A 20290-nucleotide genomic window follows, 5' to 3' on the forward strand; every position below is an offset into this window, starting at 1 on the left:
CTAAGGAGGATCAGAGTTTCAAAGATTGGGGTGATAATCTGCATACCACCGAGATTTATTCGAGACTTTATTCGAGCATCACTCATTCTCTCAGAAATCCTGCCCAACGAAATCCTGCCATGACGGTTGGGTCAACAAATGATCTGCTTGCTCCATCCCGGAGCCTGTTTTGACTTGCGGTAGCGTGCTTCTCTGGCTCCAGTCTATCCCTGCTTGCTTCTCTCTATCATCCTTCTCTCTCAGCCCCTTTCTCTCTCGTTCTCTCTCATTTCTCTCTCAAAGACAGGCAGGCAAGCAGTTCTTGCTATAGTTTTTTGGAAAAATGTCTCCCTTTTGTTTTCCTATTTTTCATTGATCTGTTTAGATTAGATTTTTTCTTACATGATCCTGTATTTTCAAGAATGACCTATTCTGATGTTTTGGTTTGTGTATGGTGAAGTACATTATTGGCCAGTGTTTGTCAATGTTCTTATCACTGTATCTCTCTCTCTCTCTCTCTCTCTCTCTCTTTCTCTCCCCTACTATCTGGAGTTGTAATGTTGCTCTATTCAAATGGTGTTCTTTATGGTTAAATTGCAATTCATGTGAAATTAATGTTATGAATTTGAATAAATATATTTGTACACGTATTTGTTTTTCTTACAATATTACATTTCAGGGATGTGTCTTCTAAAGACAACCTGCAATGCTTTTAGTATTGTAAAATAATTGTATATTACTGTAGGTATTTCCCTGTAAATTTACAGCATTATACAGACACCACAGTTGCCAGTTTAATACTGTAATTTTGCTTTACAGCAGTGATGCTGTAATATAGTTTACAGTATGATTTTTACTTACTGTAAAACCTATTACAGCATCCCTGCTGTAAATTTACAAACCCAGTTCTTCTGTGCACCAGAAGAATAGCCAACTAAGCTAAAACATTCAGGTGTCAGGCAGTTACAGTACTTATCTCTGCATGGTTTACCAAATCAACAGTTAGTAATGATGATTCCTAGGCTTTAGTTCAGCGGGTTAACACAGTGTCGTGGTGTGTAGGAGAACCGGGTTCTAAAAAAATATGTATATAAACCCTGGATTACTGGTACTATGTATTGGCCAATGAGAGGCTTTGAAGCCACCAGTCATTCATATTGGCACTCCTCAGAAGAAGCAGTCCTCCATATGAATGAATGGAATTCGACAGTATTTCAATTAAATGTTACAAGGACAAAAATACACGTATTTCAGTAGTTTGTTGTTGTAGTGGGGGCAGTAACATTAGAACTTTCAATAAAAAATACTTGGATGTATTTTTTATCTTTATGTTTAGCTCACATAATATACAGTGCATTCGGAAAGTATTCAGATCACATTTTGTTGTTACAGCCTTAGTCAAAAATGGATTAAATGTTTCTCATCAATCTACACAATACCCCATTATGACAAAGCAAAAACTGGTTTTTAGACATTTTTACAAATATATAAAATAAAAAACAGTAATAGCTTATTAAGTACTCAGATAAGGTGATTGCGCGCGGGTGCATCCTGTTTCAATTTATCATCTTTGAGATGTTTCTACAACTTGATTGGATTCCACCTGTGTTATATTCAATTGACATGACTTGGAAAGGCACACACCTGTCTATATAAGGTCCCATAGTTGACATTGCAAGTCAGAGCAAAAACCAAGCCATGAGATCGAAGGAATTGTCTGCAGAGCTCCGAGACGGGATTGTGTCAAGGCACAGATCTGGGAAAGGGTACCCAAACATTTCTGCAAGAACACAGTGGCCTCCATCATTCTTAAATGGAAGAAGTTTTGAGCCACCAAGACTCTTTCTATAGCTGGCCACCTGTCCAAACTGAGCAATCGGGAGAAGGGCCTTGGTCAGGGAGGTGATCAAGAACTCCAGAGCAAAGCTGTCATCAAGGCAAAGGGTGGCTACTTTGAAGAATCTTAAAATATATATATAATATTTGTTTAACTCTTTTTTAGTTACTACATGATTCCATATGTGTTATTTCATAGTTTTGATGGCTTCACTATTATTCTACAATGTAGAACATTGTAAAAAATAAAATAAAAACTTGACTGGTAATGTATATATATATATATATATATATATATATATATATATATATATATTCTTTTTTTAATCATCCTCTACATTGTGATCCTTACCAAAAGATCTCCTTCTGGACACCCTCTTCATTCCCCTATCCCCAACTTTAAGAACACTGTTAAATAACTGCTACTGAGTGGGGTGGGCTTGATTAGTAGACCAGAATGCTGAGCACTGCAGATAGAAATGCACCGTATAGTACAGATTCTCAATTGTATAGGTGAAGAGTGAGTCCAGTCTATATAGAGTGAGTAGTCTATACCTACCATTTCTAGCTACATCATTCTGAATGTTCAGTCCCACTGAAAGCAGCCCTTGTGAATGGAAAGGCAGAGCAGCAATGACCCTAGGGGTTAAGAATGTGTGAGCTGGTTCTTCTCTTTAAAATGACTGTTGTATGGGCCAGTACCCATTAGAAATCAGTATGATGGACAGGTGTATTTAGAATATCTCAACTATCTCCTCACTCTCAGTGGGTCATAGTTGACGTTTACACAGACACACACACATTTCTTGAGAGGGCATCCATTCGATCGCTGCATCATCATTGTGGGCAGGTCCTTGTGAAAAATTATGCCCATCATCTATTGTTTGGCTCCATTGCACCATATGGTTCAGCAACCACCTACTAGTGGGAGGTGGACCCATGAGTGCTTATTGTTTCACTGGTGGAATCTTATTGCTATCTTAACAGCAATTAGCAGACATCTGGTCATCTATTTTGTCTTGTATAGAGACAGCAGCCATTGTATCCTAAATTAAGTTTAAAAAAATAATAGGCTATAGTTGTTTACCATTTCAAGTTTAGGAGCTCTTTATAAAGCAAATGTATGCTTAATATGTGTCATTTACAGTGCAATCATAAAGTATTCAGACCCCTTGACTTTTCCCACATTTCATTGCGTTACAGCATTATTCTAAAATGGATTAAATTGTTAGATTTAACGGTGTGTAGATTGATGAGGGAAAAAAATAAATGTTATTCATTTTAGAAAAAGGCTGTGAGGTAACCAAATGTGGAAAAGTCAAGATGTCTGAATACTTTCTGAATGCACTGTGTTATTCACATGACATTGCAATGTAAAATGATAGAGATTATCTAGGACGCAAAAAGCAACTGGGGCGTTTTTGTGGTGTGGTCCTTCAATTTGCATGACCCCAAATATTGAACGAGGTGATGAGCGATTGCAAGCAGTTCAGAAAAGCGCACATTTCGCGTCCGGCACAGAAGTGTCAATTTGGGGATTTTTTACACTCGAGTCTATAATTTGGACAATTGAATGTAGCCTAATTAGAATGCCTCAACACCGCTTTCATTCAAAATTCTAGTGAATTTGATAGGAATTACAGCAGTAATCATGAACCTTTTTTTTACTATTGAATTATTCTACAGAAGTTGTGGAACACAGTCAGTGAACGATGCAGAGGGGCTTCACTAACATTGCAATGAAAACTAACATCAGAATAATACTTTGTCAAAGCATGCGTAATATTTTTTAATTACCTTGCATTTCTGAAGACCTGCTGAAGCCCAAGAGAAGCGACGCGCTCACAAGTAGAACATTTTGCATAAGCCTCCCCATATCCATCGTAAAGGCACAACCTTCATGAACGTTCCCCAAATAACCTAATATCTAACTTTTCAACTGTGACTCCACCGAAGTAAAGAAACGCGAGTGGAACTGTGTGAAGACTCCTCGACCGGCACGCTGACCAGCGCGGATGGGTTGTCAAGAAATGTTGTCTCGCACGGTCGCACTCCGCGCGCCAGGCAAAAGAATGCTTCGGGTGAAGGTGAACGATGTCAGCGGGTCTCACTCGTGATCCGAGCAGCTTGGGGTGTGCTGCGCCGAACACTTTCCTCATCTCCCAAATGAGAAACATGAGATGGGCTGCGAGCTATTACAGACAGTGAACAGGGCAATATAACGATGCTTGTCAATCAAATAAAAGTTTTACTACCTCTGTGCGCTCACTGTCTCCAGCTTGCATAGCCTAATGATAAACTGACAATTATAAGACTGCTTACTTGTACATGACTGCAATCACACTGCATTATTTATTATGGTGCAATGAGTCAGTTTCATTTGTGTGCCTAAGACTTGTTTCCTTCCCTTACCAAAAAAATATGTTTTGAAACTGCAGTAAAAGTGCAGTAATTTTCAGTGGACTCTGCAGTGGTATTTTGGACATACTGCATTCTAACTGCAGTTATACTGCACTCTGACTGCAATCTTTTTTGTAAGGGTTAAGCTCTCATAAATAAGGGATATTCATTTAACAACAGCACCATTTTATAAAAAAAGATTCCCACAGGATTGAATTGACAATCCTACTAGACCAGAGCTAACAGCCACATTTGACCCTTGACAACATCTGGTATGACCTGCCAGCGTCTTCCAGAATGATCTTATGTATTTATGAACGTTTGTTTTTATTGTCTCTTGGCCTAAGTACCACTGCTGAGATTATGTCATGGCTTTGGGTTTATGCCTTCAGATTATACTTTTCTTTTCTGAAATAAAGTGGTTGCAGATTGATTCTTGAGAGACTGTTTAACCTAAAGTATAATTAGTGTGATTGATCTAATCCATATATGTCTCATTGGCAATGTTTTGGCCTGCATTGTACAACATGGCAACACAGACAGGTCAGAAGGTTCCTGTCGAGACAAAACATATGGTGGAAATAATATCCCGCTCCTCGTAGTAGTTGCCTCAAATGTAGATCATCATAGAACACACAAACATTGTTGGCAGTTGGAGACATTTATCAGCATATTATTGAGTGTATGTATTTCATTGTTTATATGCAACCTCAGAAGAGCAAGAACCAGGGCTTGTTCAGGAGAGTGTAACGTAACATAACATAACATTCAGATAGAAATGTTTTGTGGAGACAATATATGATTGTCTGCCCTGTAGACTATGACGCATTGTGTCTGATGCTCTATTTATGACTTTTCTATACTACATGAACAAAAGTATGTGGACAACTGCTCGTCGAACATCTCATTCCAAAATCATGGGCATTAATTAGTGAGGTCGGGCATTAATATGGAGTTAGTCCCCCCTTTGCCTCCACTCTTCTGGGAAGGCTTTTTTTAGATGTTGGAACATTGCTGTGGGGACTTGCTTCCATTCAGCCACAAGAGCATCGATCTTGACAAACCTTTTCTGTACGGACCTCACTTTGTTCACTGGGGCATGGTCATGCTGAACCAGGAAAGGGCGTTCCCCAAATTGTTCCCACAAAGTTGGAAGCACAGAATTGTCTAGCATGTCATTGTATGCTGTGTGTAAAGATTACCCTTCACTGGAACTAAGAAGCCTGAACCTTGAAAAACAGCTCCAGACCATTATTCCCCCTCCACCAAATTTTACAGTTGGCCCTATGCATTCTGGAAGGTAGCGTTCTCCTGGCATCCGCCAAACCCGATTGGTCCTTTGGACTGCCAGATGGTGAAGCGTGACTCATCACTCCAGAGAGCGCGTTTCCACTGCTCCAGAGTCCAATGGCGGCAAACTTTACACCACTCCAGCTGACGCTTGGCATTGCACATGATGATCTTAGGCTTGTGTGTGTGCGGCTGCTCGGCCATGGAAACCCATTTCATGAAGCTCCTGACAAACAGTTCTTGTGCTGGCCTTGCTTCCAGAGGCAGTTTGGAACTTGGTAGTGAGTGATGCAACCGAGGACAGACCATGTTTATACGCTACGCGTTTCAACACTCAGCGGTCCCGTTCTGTGAGCTTGTGTGGCCTACCACTTAGCAGCTGAGCTGTTGTTGCTCCGAGATGTTTCCACTTCACAAGAACAGCACTTACAGTTGACTGGGGCAGCTCTAGCAGGGCAGACATTTGACAAATTGACTTGTTGGAAAGGTGGAATCCTGAGCTCTTCAGTCATGCAATTCTACTGCCAATGTTTTCCTATGGAGATTGCAAGGATGTGTGCTCGACCTGTCAGGAACGGGTGTGGCTGTAATAGCCAAATCCACTCATTTGAAGGGTGTCCACATACTTTTGTTGTGTAGTGTATCTATAATAGATGCGTAAAAGAGTTCAATTGAACACAGACTGTGGGTTATAGAAGGACGCCAGATTGGCGCACACTGAACAAATCTGATCTAACAAAGTGAATATTCATCAAATCCGTCATGATTTATGTATTGTAACAGGCCCACATTGTGTATACTAAAGTCAGATTTTGATATATTTGGATGTTTTCGCTGCATAACATTAATAGAAGTAGTCCCTTTTCAGGTTTAGAAGAAGTGACTGCTAAATGCTAACTCCCGTTCATATAAACTGGTAGCATAGCTAGCATAGACAAATCGGTGATGGTATTCAAAGTCGTTTTTAACTGTAATGCAGTTGTTTGGTCATGATGACATGAACATATATTGGGGTTGACATCCATACAAGCATTGTACTTCGATTTTTACCTCAACATAGTGCAATATACCATAAACAATAGCCTAAATGTAGGCTAATTTTGCTGGGGGCAATGAGGAGATTTGGGATCTTTACCCCACGGCATCTTTCCCCCATGTTTTTCCATGGCATTTCCATTGTTTTGATGCGTTCTATTGACCTCTTTACCACATCTATGTTCTGTACGTTTTATGCCACTGAAAACTCAGAGTGATCCGTTCTCACAGAAAGGAGAATTCTGACAAGAATTCTGACATGATTGTTGAGTGGTAAAGAAAGACTAGCATGGGTGCCGCAAAAGAGCATATATATATATATTTGTTTTAAATCACAGGAAAGGAAGAGGGACAGCATTCTGTTCCACTCAGTGCTCTTCCATCTTACAGTCTACTAGTTAATTCCATAGTGCTGGGAAGCAGAGCTGTACAGCATCATCATTTCTCAATACCAAACCGTATGCATGTTTTCTATAAGTCACCTTTCTTTGGGTGATCGATAAAAATAATACTGCGTTCGTGAGACAGAAAATTCTCTGTGTTACCTTAAAGTCCCCTTGGAAAGATCTCAAACAATAACTTCCAGGTAATATATCTGCTCTACTGCATAATTCTGTTGAATATGTTTTCCATTGTGATTTTAGGGGTTAAAAAAGGAAAGGCATAGTTTCTTCATAATTCTTCAATTATATTAAAACTCACTTGAAGATTCTGAGACAAGAAAAGGTATGCCTTCCTGGGATGTCAAGAAAACAAAAATCAAGCCCCAATAAAGGAGACAGCCCAACTTGGCATGTTAGTGGATGCCAAGAGGGGTCTGGCCTGACAAAGGATTATCGTGAATTGTGGGGGATTGAGATTTTTGAGGAATGTAATCCCAGTTCCCTTATTGCAGTACACAGAATAAATCAGAGAATGTCCATTTTCCCTTCACAACGTCTCCTTGCCCCTAGTCCCATACAGAGCCAGTACTGCTCATTCCTCTTCTTCCTCCTTGATGTGGTGGGGTCCCACTAGCGCTGCCTGCGGTCAGACGTGCTGGATGCTGACGATCCCCATCAAAATGGCATAGCCCAGCATGGAGCCCATGGCGAACAGGATTTGGTTGCGTTGTTTATGGGGCTCGTTGTCAAAGTCACTACCATCAGAATAGACTGACACCTGGGATGAGTGTCAAAAGAGAAGAAAGCATGAAGTCTCTGCACATAGCGTATCATAACAAAACCAGTTTTTGCAATTGATTGTTAATACAGTTAGAGTTTTCAGTGTTTTGGAGTTGAGTATCACACTGCTAGACTAGGTACTCAAGATCAGTACGTCTCAACTCTGGTTCTCGAGTATCCCAAACAGTCCAGCTTTTTGATACAACCAGTCAACCAATCACCCACTTGACAAGTTAAAATCAGGTGTGTTTGCCCTGTGCTACAACAAAAGTGACTGTACTGTTGGGGATACTACTCAAAGAACGGAGTTGAGAAATAATACTCCAGGGAACTTACCTCCGCCCTCTGAGGGGAAATAGAGGACCAGGCCGTTGGTGCAGTAGTGCCGCAGGTTGTCCTGGGAGTTGAGGTGTTGGTGGAGTTTCCCATTAGGCAGCTTCACCTTCAGCAGGGGGGTAGGCTTCCAAAGAGGATGGGCTGGGGAGACAATGCACAAGGTTGCTCCATCACGGCAGTATGGCTTTTGAACTTAGCCGAAGTTCACATAATTTGCTTCGCATGCAATTTAGCAAAAACATTTAACATAATTTGCATTTTCTGCACAGCAGCCACTTACGAATCCCTAAAGAAGAACTTGTGTAAGCCCAGGCGGTGAGAGAGCAGGTTCATGCACTCCAGCACATCATGGTAAAGCTGTGGAGGGGATCCAAAGCACCCAGACAACCGTCAGCATGGACATACAGAAGCATTCTCAGCCTGAACAGCTGTATTTGCATTTATGAAAAAGGTCATCAGCAAGCAAGTGCACATGGAGCTTATTTATGACCCATCCCTCAATGAAGCCAGAACATGGTTATGTGTACAGTTAGTTAAACCAGGGATGGGCAACTCCGGTTCCCCCGAAGGACCGGAGTTGCCCATCCCCCAGTTACAAACCGAGTCAATGCACATGTTGATATAGCATAACAAATCAAATCAAAAATATTTTAGGGTGGGATCTTTGAGAACAATACCCTTTTATTATTAACCCCCCCCCCCCAGAACTACCTCACAAATTATTCCTGAACGTGGTTTCCATGGAGATGAACCGCCTGACCCAATTACCACGTGTTGTGAAAACACAGACTGTTTTGGCTTTTTTCAATTACCATGAACTACCCTCTCCACGTCAGGGTACCAAAGAGGCAATCCAGGGGCCTCTCTCTGGTAATCGCTAGCTGCTATTTACAATGTGGACTACTTTGATGATAGTCCATCCATAGACTTGGCCGTATAACCCTTATCATTTCACATCTTATTATCATCTCATGTTTCACCTCCTTTCTCTGTGCTTCTCAAGACACTCTTTCATCACTCCCCTCCATCTCTTATTTCTCACTGTCTGAATGATCAACTCTTTGTTCCTCTCTTTTGCATCACCCTCCTCTTCTTTACCTTTCATCTCCTCCCTCCACCTGTTACCTGGCCATTTGCCAAATCAAATTGTGTCAATTCACACTCAGTCTTATCTTCTCCAACAATATGTATTTTACACCCTCAACCGTCCCTTCTCACCTTCTCCAGCTGATGCCCAGGCTCCAGTGTGGGGTCTCTCCTCACCAGCCTCAGCCTCTCCAGTTGCTGGTTGTGAATGTGGTTGGGCAGCAGAAAGTTGTGGGAAGGTGATGTTCTAGCGTTCCAGCGCCGCGTCACATCCACTGCTCCCAATTTGTTAATCTAGGTCCAAAAGGCTCCATAAAAGCTTCTACCCCCAAGCTTAAGATTGCTGAACAATTAATACAATGACCACCCGGACTATTTGCATTGACAACCCCCCCCCCCCCCAGTGGTTTAGTATCTATGCATAGTCACTTTACCCCTACCTACATGTACAAATTACCTCGACTAACACATGCCTCTGCACATTGGCTCGGTACCGGTACCCCAGGTATATAGCCCCGTTAATGTTATTTTATTTTTTAACTTTTTTAAAATTTAGTTTATTTAGTAAATATTTTCATAATTATATTTTCTTTAAACCGCATTGTTGTTTAAGGGCTTGTAAGTAAGCATTTCACAGTAAGGTGTTGTATTCGGTGCATGTGACAAATTAAATTTGATTTGATTCCAGCAGACACTGGGAGATGAATTCACCTTTCAGCAGGACAACAACCTAAAACACAAGGCCAAATCCACACTGGAGTCGCTTACCAAGAAGATAGTGAATATTCTTGACTGGGCAAGTTACAGTTTTGACTTAAATCTGCTTGAAAGTCTATGACAAGACTTAAAAATAGTTGTCTAACAACAGTAAACAACCAATTTGACAGATATTGAAAGAATTTGGAAAATAATAAAACAGGCAAATGTTGTTGAATCCAGGTGTGCAAAGCTCTTAGATACATACCCAGAAAGACTCATATTTTTATTTATTTGAACTTTTACCCCCTTTTCTCAGTCTTGTCCCATCGCTGCAACTCCCCTATGGACTTGATCGAGAGCCATGCATCCTAAACACAACCGTGCCTAGCCGCACTGCTTCTTTAACCCGGAAGTCAGCCACACCAATGTGTCAGCTTGCAGACCCCCAGCCCGCCACAACGATTCATTAGAGTGCGATGGGACAAGGAAAGCACGCCTGGCCAAACCGTTCTCTATCCCGGACAACGCTGGGATAATTGTGTGCCGCCTCATGGGTCTCCCGATCACGGCCAGCTGTGACACATCGAACCCAGGATCGAACCAGGTCTCTATGCAAGCACAATTGCTTGCACTGTGATGCAGTGCCTTAGACCGCTGTGCCACACGGGAGGCTCTATGCTTTTAATTTTCAATACATTTGTAAAAAAATCTAAAATATGTTTTCACTTTGTCATTATTGTGTGTAGATGGGTGACAATTTTTTTTAATCCATTTTGAATTCAGGCTGTAACAACAAACTGTAGAATAAGTCAAGGGATATGAATACTTTATGAAGGCACTTTAGATGGATGGAGGGGAATAGAGGGGGAATACAGTACTCGCTTGAGCAGTGGTCACCAACTGGTGATCACGATCGATTGGTCGATCACCAAGGCATTTTCTATTTCTTATTTGTTTCGGGTGAGAGGCAGCCTCACTGCTGCTCCCTCCCTCCCCCCAGACTGACCATCAGATGCAGGCCATCAGTCAAGTAAAACAAATAAGTTAATTATTATGCTCACTTAGCTGTGCCTCAATTAATACAAAAAATGATCTATTACCAGTGTGATCATATGCCACAATTGTTGAACTATAATTTCAACATTGACAGGTAATTCAAGCACAACCAATATGCTAATAGGCTAATAGGCTAATTGTGTGCCGCCTCATGGGTCTCCCGATCACGGCCGATATAATGTATTGGGCCTATAAGAAAATCTGTGCGGTAGATCTCAGCTTGCATTTTGACTCAGAAAGTGATCTTGACTCAGAAAAGGTTGGTGACCACTGGCTAGAGCAACTAGATACAACAAATGATGATCAAAAGGCACTTCATAGATCCAACACAACAATGAAGGTCAAATGCACCTTTTTTCGAACCATGCCTTTGAATTAAGAGGACAAGACCACCCTGACTCTCCAACAGTTGATCCTTTTGTTGAAAATAACTTTAATTGCTAGGACTGCTCTTTTGAAATCGAGATGTTTGACGACATGATGCATGCAATTGAACTAGGGGCACAACAGTATTTAACCTGACCATCTTGGGGTCCCATTTCCCTAATCGTAAGGCCATACTGTTGCTTTATTCCCAGAGGCTCGGTGCAGATGCAAGGGGTCACCCCAGGTGTCGTCAAAGATACCTGAGACTCTTCTGCTTGTTTCTAGATGCAACTCTATCCACCCTGAGACACAATGTCTGTCGCCCGTTTCATTACTGCCCTCTTTTACACAGGATGCCAGATGCTTTTATACACGAAATGCGGCACAGGTTGGTCATGGTAAACTTATGAGGATTCTCCACCGGGCCCAAAGAGAAAACACAGGCAAGCCATGTCCGTCCCTGAGCCTTGTTCCAATGTTCATACTAGCCTACTTCTAAGAATACATGCCCGATATATTGCTGCACACTAAGTGCTATGCTAGAATGGAAATTGGAACATGGCCAGTAAGCTTGGTACTATAGCTGCTAATCAATGCTCAATTAAGCATCAAAAGTTTTGAAGGCTTCAAAGGCTTTGACGATGAATGCCTACTTCCCCTTTAACCTTAAGCTAAGTAGAAGTCAAATATTTCACAGTTCTAAAGAATATTTCACAATAGCTTACTTTTCTTGTAATGTTGAGAGAGAAACTGCATTACCAAGACAGAACCTAGCGTTTAACCTTGCCCATGGAAGGTCATGCCAGGCGAAAGCATTTAGAATGCATATCTATTAGGAGTGGGTCAGACAGAGTTTCTTTTAGCTTTTTCAATGACTTGAAAGCGTTCCTGAATCCACAGGGGTATCTGATCCGACTCCTCCCCCTGGCACAGACTAAAAGAGCAGAAACCTTTGATATTTTTTTAAATCATCAACCTCCACCGAAAGGCGATAATGGGAATGTTAAAATGTGGGGATGTTTTTTATGTGTCTGTGTGTGTGTTAGGGTTAGGGTACTTTAGCATGATCTGCTACACCATAGCCACCCTTTTAATTCTCTCTTCTTTTTCTCTGTTCTACATTGTATGTGAAAAGAGAAAAATAATCCATTAACTGCCTTCTTTTTCGTTCCTCCATCGCCCTCTCCACAGGCAGAAGTTATCTCACCAATGCAGGCAGCAGTTTCTCCTCCAGTAGGAGCCAGAGTGTCTGCCCCTTCCTTGGCTGAGAGGTCATAGTCAGCATTGTATTTCTGAAAGACAGGACAGTCAGCCACTTAGTTTAGATATTGGGATATCAGGTCCTAGATGAGAGCATGGATGAATAGTCCCCCTTACAAAAGAGTCAATAGAATTCACTAGGAAAAAAGGCATTGCAAAAGTTAAACTTCTGGTGAAAAGGCCTTTACAAAGCTCAAAGAGTTTGAAGAATGTGCTCAACATCCACTGAAGCAGATAGCAAGTTTACTAGATAGCTACAGTAGAGTGGAGGCTGCTGAGGGGAAGGTGGATCATAAGAATGGCTGGAACGGAGCCTATGGAACGGCATCAAACATGTTTGATACCATTTCACTCATGCTGCTCCAGCCATTACCACAAGCCTGTCCTCCCCAATTAAGGTGCCACCAACCGCCGGGGCTCCAGTAGTTGCCTTGGTAACCAAAAGAACAGACTTGCTAGTTCAGCTAGCCAAACCATCAGTCCTAGCTTGCCATAATGAAAATCAAATTCAACAATGTCAATAAGGTTTTCAACTTGGCTTTTGAAAGTACAGAAGCTCAATAGAACATGCAATAATGAACTAGAGCCATTGAATTCTACCGTGCTGATACACCATGCGTCATAGGGAAATAATGCACGCTCTAGAATGCCCTTCAAGCTAATCAGAAACAAGTATTCAACAATGCCATGGTATAAGAAGTTTTAAAACAGTAAAAACCTACTGTAATCTTTAAGAGAAAAGTGCTGCCAGCTTATTCTGTAGTGTAAATTTGAGCACTAAAGTTTGAGCACTGTTGTCAACACAAAGCAACCACAAACCATCTATTAAAAACCTTGTTACCAAAAGAAAGACCATGGCAATCATCAGTGTCAATAAATGGAAGGATCCTAGAATGACACCTTAACTTACCCCTCATCGTTTGTCCACTTCCTCTACACATGGACCCTTTGCCAGGACTCATTAACCATAAACCTCTTTGCCAAGACGCATAACTGTCAAACCGCTTCCGTAAGCCACAATAACTATTAAACACTTTGCCAAGATCCTGACTTGCACACTCATTTCCAATGAAGTTTTATATTGTCAGTGTCCAAAGAAAAGTATAATGAAAGCAATTGAAAGCAGTCATTAATTTATAAATACTGTGAATACTAAGGCCAATATAAGTGTTTGAAAACACCATTTTAATTTGAACGCTGGCCTTTTCCTATGGTGAAATATCTTCTCTTTTTTTGTTGTTGTGAAAAAACAAGCTTTTCTTAGGACTCCAATGAGACGGTCCCAATTCAATCCCTACCCCTCCACCTTGGCCCTAACCTCTCAATCTGTAAGGTGGAAGCAATATGGTGGACGCTTACCACAACACTGCTAAACTGTTGCACAATCTGAGAGATATAATACAAAGCAGGATCAATGAGTTAACTTTGATAAAGAACCAGAAATAACTATTGATTTATTTCTGAAAGCTAAACTTAGATGTGTTTTGTTGAGTTCACCCTCCCCCAGGGTGCACATTTTTGGTTTTCACCCTAGCACCACACAGCTGATTCAAATAACCAATTCATCATCAAGCTTTGATTAATTGAATCAGCTGTGTAGTACAAAGATATGCACCGCGGGGGTGGGGGGGATGGACCGAGTTTGGGAAACTCTGAATTAGACCATGTCCATTTCAAGCTTATCTCCCTAAAATATTATATTAAGGCATGTTAGCTGGCTAACTCATTGATCCTGATTTGTAGTATACCCTCCGGTGACTTTATGAGAGACCCCTCTAATCTATGCATAGAGTTTATGATCTATGATTTCTACACCTGAGGCTCATAACCCAGCCTAAAACACTAAATTAAGCCTAGTGAATCAATATGCCAAGACGTTCTACCAATACAAGTCAATGTTCATAGCCAGTTAACCTCAACTTATAGCCAGTTAACCTCTACCCCAAGACTCACTGTCCATGATCAATAAACCACCAGTTCCCTAGACACTAATATATAAGGGCCTCCAGTTTGCCTACCATCTTCCTTTTGCATACCAGTAGTATCAGTATGGCACAAGTGAAATAAACCTCACACTGATGCAGGTGTCCCTTCTTAATATGTTTCTTAACCATACTTCTTAATATGGTTGGTATTCTGACCAGTTGCATCACTGCCTGGTACGGCAATTGCTCGGCCTCCGACCGCAAAGCACTTCAGAGGGTAGTGCCTACGGCCCAGTACATCACTGGGGCAAAGCTGCCTGCCATCCAGGACCTCTACACCAGGCGGTGTCAGAGGAAGGCCCTGAAAATTGTAAAAGACCCCAGCCACCCCAGTCATAGACTGTTCTCTCGACTACCGCATGGCAAGCGGTACCGGAGAGCCAAGTCTAGGACAAAAAGGCTTCTCAACAGTTTTTACCTCCAAGCCATAAGATTCCTGAACATTTAACCAAATGGTTACCCGGACTATTTGCATTGTGTTCCCCCCCCAACCCCTCTTTTGCGCTGCTGCTACTCTCTGTTTATCTTATATACACAGTCACTTTAACTATACATTCATGTACATACTACCTCAATTGGCCCGACCAACCAGTGCTCCCGCACATTGGCTAACCTGACTATCTGCATTGTGTCCCGCCCACCACCCACCAACCCCTCTTTTAAAATACTGCTACTCACTGTTCATCATATATGCATAGTCACTTTAACCATACCCACATGTACATACTACCTCAATAAGCCTGCGGTGTCTGTATATAGCCTTGCTACTCTTATTTTCAAATGTCTTTTTACTGTTGTTTTATTTCTTTACTTACCAACACACACACACACACACACACTTTTTTCCCCCTTTTTTAAATTATTTATATATACATTTATTTATTTAATTTTTCTCCGCACTATTGGTTAGAGCCTGTAAGTAAGCATTTCACTGTAAGGTCTACACCTTTTGCATTCGGCGAACGTGACAAACAAACTTTGATTTGATTTGATTTCAGGTGAACACAACAACTAAATAACTAGTACCCAACCCAACTATAGATGATTCATCATTACCATGTAGTCACTGGAGCTCAAGAAAACCCTTCTGAAACCAAGTTGTGCCTTGGCAAAATAGGATTTATTCTGCATGCCCAGAATATATAACCAAGAGAAAATCCCTTGGGGCCAAAAGATCCCTACAAATGGCTCTGGATATCAGTCACCTGTTTCTTAGAACAGTTTTGTCTTACATAAACACACATCTGTTTCCTACAGAACAGCTCCTAATTTGGAAGGGCATGGTTACCCACATGTTTCCTGTGTAAAGGGATGGGGGGGGTAGGGAGATGCTGTCTTTCACCTGTTTAGTATTAATCTCCCCTGTGGGAAGGGGAAGAGACATGGTGGGAATAGGACTCACCTGTTTTATAAGTTGAATGATGACATTACTGGGTTTGGAAAGACTACCAATACTTTCCTCTGTGGTCTTCAGTGCCGGCGAGGTACCTGAAATGAGGGACCAGAACAGTCAGCCCAAAGGGCGCTTTCAAGATTGTCTTTATTGCATTCGTGCTGAGCAGATTATCAGACCTCACAACGCCTGGAAAAGTGTTTAACATCTCAGCAACCACATTAATATGATATAGAGATCTTCTAAGATGCGTAGCGAGATTGCAAAGAAAACGACCAAAACCGTAACCATTATAACCACAGACTCGTCTGAACCCCCTGTGGCGTGAAGAAGACAGGAGGCTACAGCCAAAATGGTCTGGAACACAAAGGAGGTTGTATTGGGAGAATTAAGAATGGCAGGTGCTTGCGAACCTTTTGGTGCTTGCAGACGTTTTGTTACCCCACGACCTGTGAACCCTGTTCTACTCTAGTGAGAAGAGGGGGAAAGTGAGAGCTTCCTGTCCTCATATATCAAACCATCGCTCTCTATGTTTCTCAGGGTGAGTGAATGCAGACTGTGAAGTAAAGCTATGTTCTACTCAGGTGATGTGTGACCCAGTGACTGTATGACCTGTGACCCTTTACTGAGTTCAGTGAGGAGGGAAAGGTCTGATTTCCTTTTCTTCTCCCCCTTATCTCAGAAGAGTGTAAAGTCGGGTTCACAGAGGGCAAGTTCATTCCAAAAAAAGGCATGGTGAGTACAAGGGCTGGGAATTGCCAGGGACCTTACAATACGGTATTGTGATTCTCCTGATTCTATAGTATTGCGATTCGATTGCCATTTCATGTTCCAAACATATTGCTCACTGCTGCAGAGAGACGAGAGAGGATGAGAAAATTACTTTAGATCTGTCATGGAAATAAAAGTGATGAAAACATGTTGGCTCACTATTTAAAGAAGATGGAGAACAAGCTGAAAAGGATGACAAATAGTGGCATTTTGGCGTAGCGCTAGCTAACTCTACCTAGCAGAAAAAATGTCAATGTATTGACATGATATCATCCAAAATAATACTGTGAATTGTAACTGTATACATTTTTTCCCCCATTACTGGTGAGTACCTATATCAGAACATAACATAGCAGTTCCCTGGATTGGAATTACCTGTGGGATTTCTCCAGAGGTTGGTGATCTTGTGGACTTTGAGTGGAGCGCCAGGAAACTTGGCATAGGCCTAAAAGAAAGAAAAAGATATGGATGAGAAACGGATGAGAAAACAGTTTCCAATAAAGGTGTCATGACTCCATATAATAATAATATATGCCATTTAGCAGACACTTTTATCCAAAGCGACTTACAGTAATGCGTGCATACATTTTACATATTGGTGGCCTCAGGAATCAAAACCATAACCCTGGCGGTGGAAGCGCCATGCTCTACCAACCCGAGCCATACAGGACCACAATAATATTTTGGTGACTCCTACTTTATGACAGCAAAACGCCTCGTTTACCACAGAGATTCTTATCCAGCAAGAAAATCACCAGATCGCACTGACGGAAATTACATGTCTTTGGAACTGAAGAGAGGTGCTTGACTCTTTTCCTGCCAAATAACTCATTACCTTCTGAAAAGTCAGTGAGTGATAAAACAACACAATGGCTCCTTCAAAGACAGATATTTTTAGGAAGACTCAAAAGGTAGGAATATCCAGGATTATCCTGCCTTAACAAGACAAATGTGTACTGGCCTTATGCTGACAGGGGAAGTGTCTGAATTTTTCTATTTTTACTACATTTGAAGTTAAACCCTGGGATATGTCAGGCCAACAAAATGAAACAACCAACCTGTGCTCCCTAAATTATGCCTACGTGTAGGCCTAGGCTAGGCCTCTTGAAAGTTGAGGAGGGGGGGAATACATTCAATATATGAAAACAAAGACATCAATCATCGCTTTGGCACGAAGTAGGCTAAAATTAGTTGCCCTTACTGGGCTAAATTACATGCAGCTTGTTGGTGGTGGTAGTGGTAGGGGGGGAAGAGAAAGGAGAGGGGTGACGAGGCACTAGGTTGTCTTTCTGAGTTTCAAACCCCCCATTTTCGGAACCTGCCAGAAAACAGCAGTTAAAAAACATTAAACGCAGATACCCTCACCCGGGACTGTTTGCAAATTCCGCTGAGGATTAAGGCATTCTGTGGCGAGACGAGGGACAAGCTCGGAGCGCTTTATAAATCATCCTCATTTTTGGGTGTCTGCAGGAATGGAGTGGAACGCATAGCCTATTTAAAATAGAGAGGGCATTAAAAACCTACAGAACAATAAACAAACAAAATACAAGCCAAGTACGCTAGCCTCAACTTGGCCCAAATTTCAAATTTATTTTCAAATTCATCTTGGAAACGTTCAAAGCAAGGGCCTGAACATGGCCAACAGCATACTCCAAATAGCCTAGTTTGATCCAGAATTTAGTTACTGGAAGGAGCTAGCCTAGAGTAGGATATACAAAAAAGTATGTCAACATTAAAGGTAGGCTATGCCTGGATAATAACAAAATCATTGACTTTACCAAAATTCCTGGGTTTTACATAAATCTTGGTTGTCATATTCCTGGAATCAGGAGAGAAAATAAGTACAAAACCTGGGAATTTTAGGAAGGTTACTGGAATGTTGCAACCTTATATACTTTTATTGTTAAGTAAAAAACAAGTCACTGGAAAGTCAAAGAATGAAGACAGCAGCTAGACCAGAACATTGGTACTCAGCCAGATGGATGTGTATACAAGAAAAGGACCTTTAACCCTCCCACAAGAGCATTAGCTGTAGTGCACCCCTCCCTCCCTCAGAATAGGCCATGGCCTCTGTGTGTGAGTGTAGTTGTAATAGTAGAGAAGGCTCAGGGCATTGTGGCTACTACCATACGTTAGAAACCATACTTCACCCCTCTCGGGTGTGGGTTCAGTAATGGGAGACCCCACTTTGTTCTAGACGAGAATGAAAACCATTACATTATTTTCCTGCCACAGGAAAAATAATTTGAGTGTTTCCTTCCCTCTGTGGGTTTTGCAAAATGCTTTTACATCCCCTTTCCTGTAGGCAAATGCTATTTAGGTTTTCCAGCTGAAGCGTGTCTGGCTAGAGGGACACGAAAGAAACGTTCAGGTTTAGATCACTAACCTAGTTACCTAAGTGATTAAACAGAAGCTGACATGAACACTGTTCATGAAAATGGTTTGAACTACTTTGGATTATGCCATAGCTGCTCGAGATAGAGAGAGAGAGATGAGATCGTCATCTGTGGTCTGTGCTGTTTAGATACAAATCATGGAAGTTGAGAAAGCTTGACAAGGTTTTTAGACCCCCTAAAAAAAAACGAACATATCAAGGAGGGAGCCACAGTAATTGTGAGAGGCCTTTATGGGTTGGCAGGACATTTCTTTGTGGCTCCCAATCACATCTACTCATTTTTTGGTTTGAATTTATGCACTGGTGCCATGGCAACCAAGTAGGTGTGGGGCATGTTATGAAGATAACTCTAGTAAGGACTTTTACCCAGTGTTGTAGTACTCAAGACCAGTCTTGAGTCCGGTCTCGAGACCACGTATTGAGCACATATTGAGTCTCTCGGTCCTGATACATTTGTTACTCAGTCTTGACTGAGACCATAATTTCTTCCCCGAGACCAGCGGGAGTAAAAAATAAATTGGATAATCATTCCATTCAGACATCGCATAAAAGTGCTTTTCGCCAGGCCAAACACTGTATATACATTCTTGAAACATGAGTATATCTTATCGCCTACTGATTGAAACCTGTGATTCCTACTTTACTCATAACATTACCGTCCTTTACTTTCATGAAAAAATATCCTGAAAACTTTGCGCAATTTCCTTGACTCGCTGGTAGGGAAGAGTGGGGGAAATTGTTTGAAAGTTGTGCGCTCACTATTAGTAAAGGTCAGACTGGGAAATTGTAATTGTATATGAATTTATTATAGAGACATGTTTGGGCAGTTGCAAACCTATTGGACCTAGGCCTCCAGTGTGTGTCAGGCTTGTGATGCTGAAAGGACAGCAACCGTAATACCAGCGAACTCATGTCGGAGAGTGCAATTTTTACTTACAAAAAAACATTGTAGTCAGAGTGCAGTATAACTGAAATACTGCATCTAAATATTTATGTTATCTTCCCCTTTCTTGGCTTTGCTCAAGTTTCTTTGAACCCCTCTCGTGGTGGTGATGGTTGCACGCTGTTTAGACAGCTGCACTGGGCAGTGAGATAATCCATGCTGGGGTAATTGAAAACAGGCCAGCCAGGGTCCAAAGCAAGTCCCTATAACACCAACAAAAGTGGGAGCCGGTCCCTTTCCATGTGCCACCATTCACAATGACATCAGCATTAATTGTGTGTTAGATGAGCAGACATT

General features: G+C 41.6%; 1 protein-coding gene and 1 pseudogene across 1 annotated transcript in view; both read right to left on the reverse strand.

Annotated features, from left to right (window-relative positions):
- LOC109908443 (thrombospondin-3b) overlaps positions 1-3994 on the reverse strand; it is a 31421-nt gene extending 27427 nt beyond the window's left edge. Inside the window, exon 1 of the mRNA XM_020507079.2 lies at positions 3613-3994. Coding sequence (XP_020362668.1) covers positions 3613-3697 — 85 coding nt within the window. The 5' untranslated portion in view covers positions 3698-3994. The remainder of the gene's footprint in view (positions 1-3612) is intronic.
- Positions 3995-7569: 3575 nt separating this feature from the next.
- LOC109906908 (metaxin-1-like) lies at positions 7570-17319 on the reverse strand (annotated as a pseudogene).
- Between the last annotated feature and the right edge of the window lie 2971 nt (positions 17320-20290).

The sequence above is a fragment of the Oncorhynchus kisutch genome, linkage group LG17, assembly GCF_002021735.2.
Source record: "Oncorhynchus kisutch isolate 150728-3 linkage group LG17, Okis_V2, whole genome shotgun sequence".
In the NCBI taxonomy this organism is placed as follows: domain Eukaryota; kingdom Metazoa; phylum Chordata; class Actinopteri; order Salmoniformes; family Salmonidae; genus Oncorhynchus; species Oncorhynchus kisutch.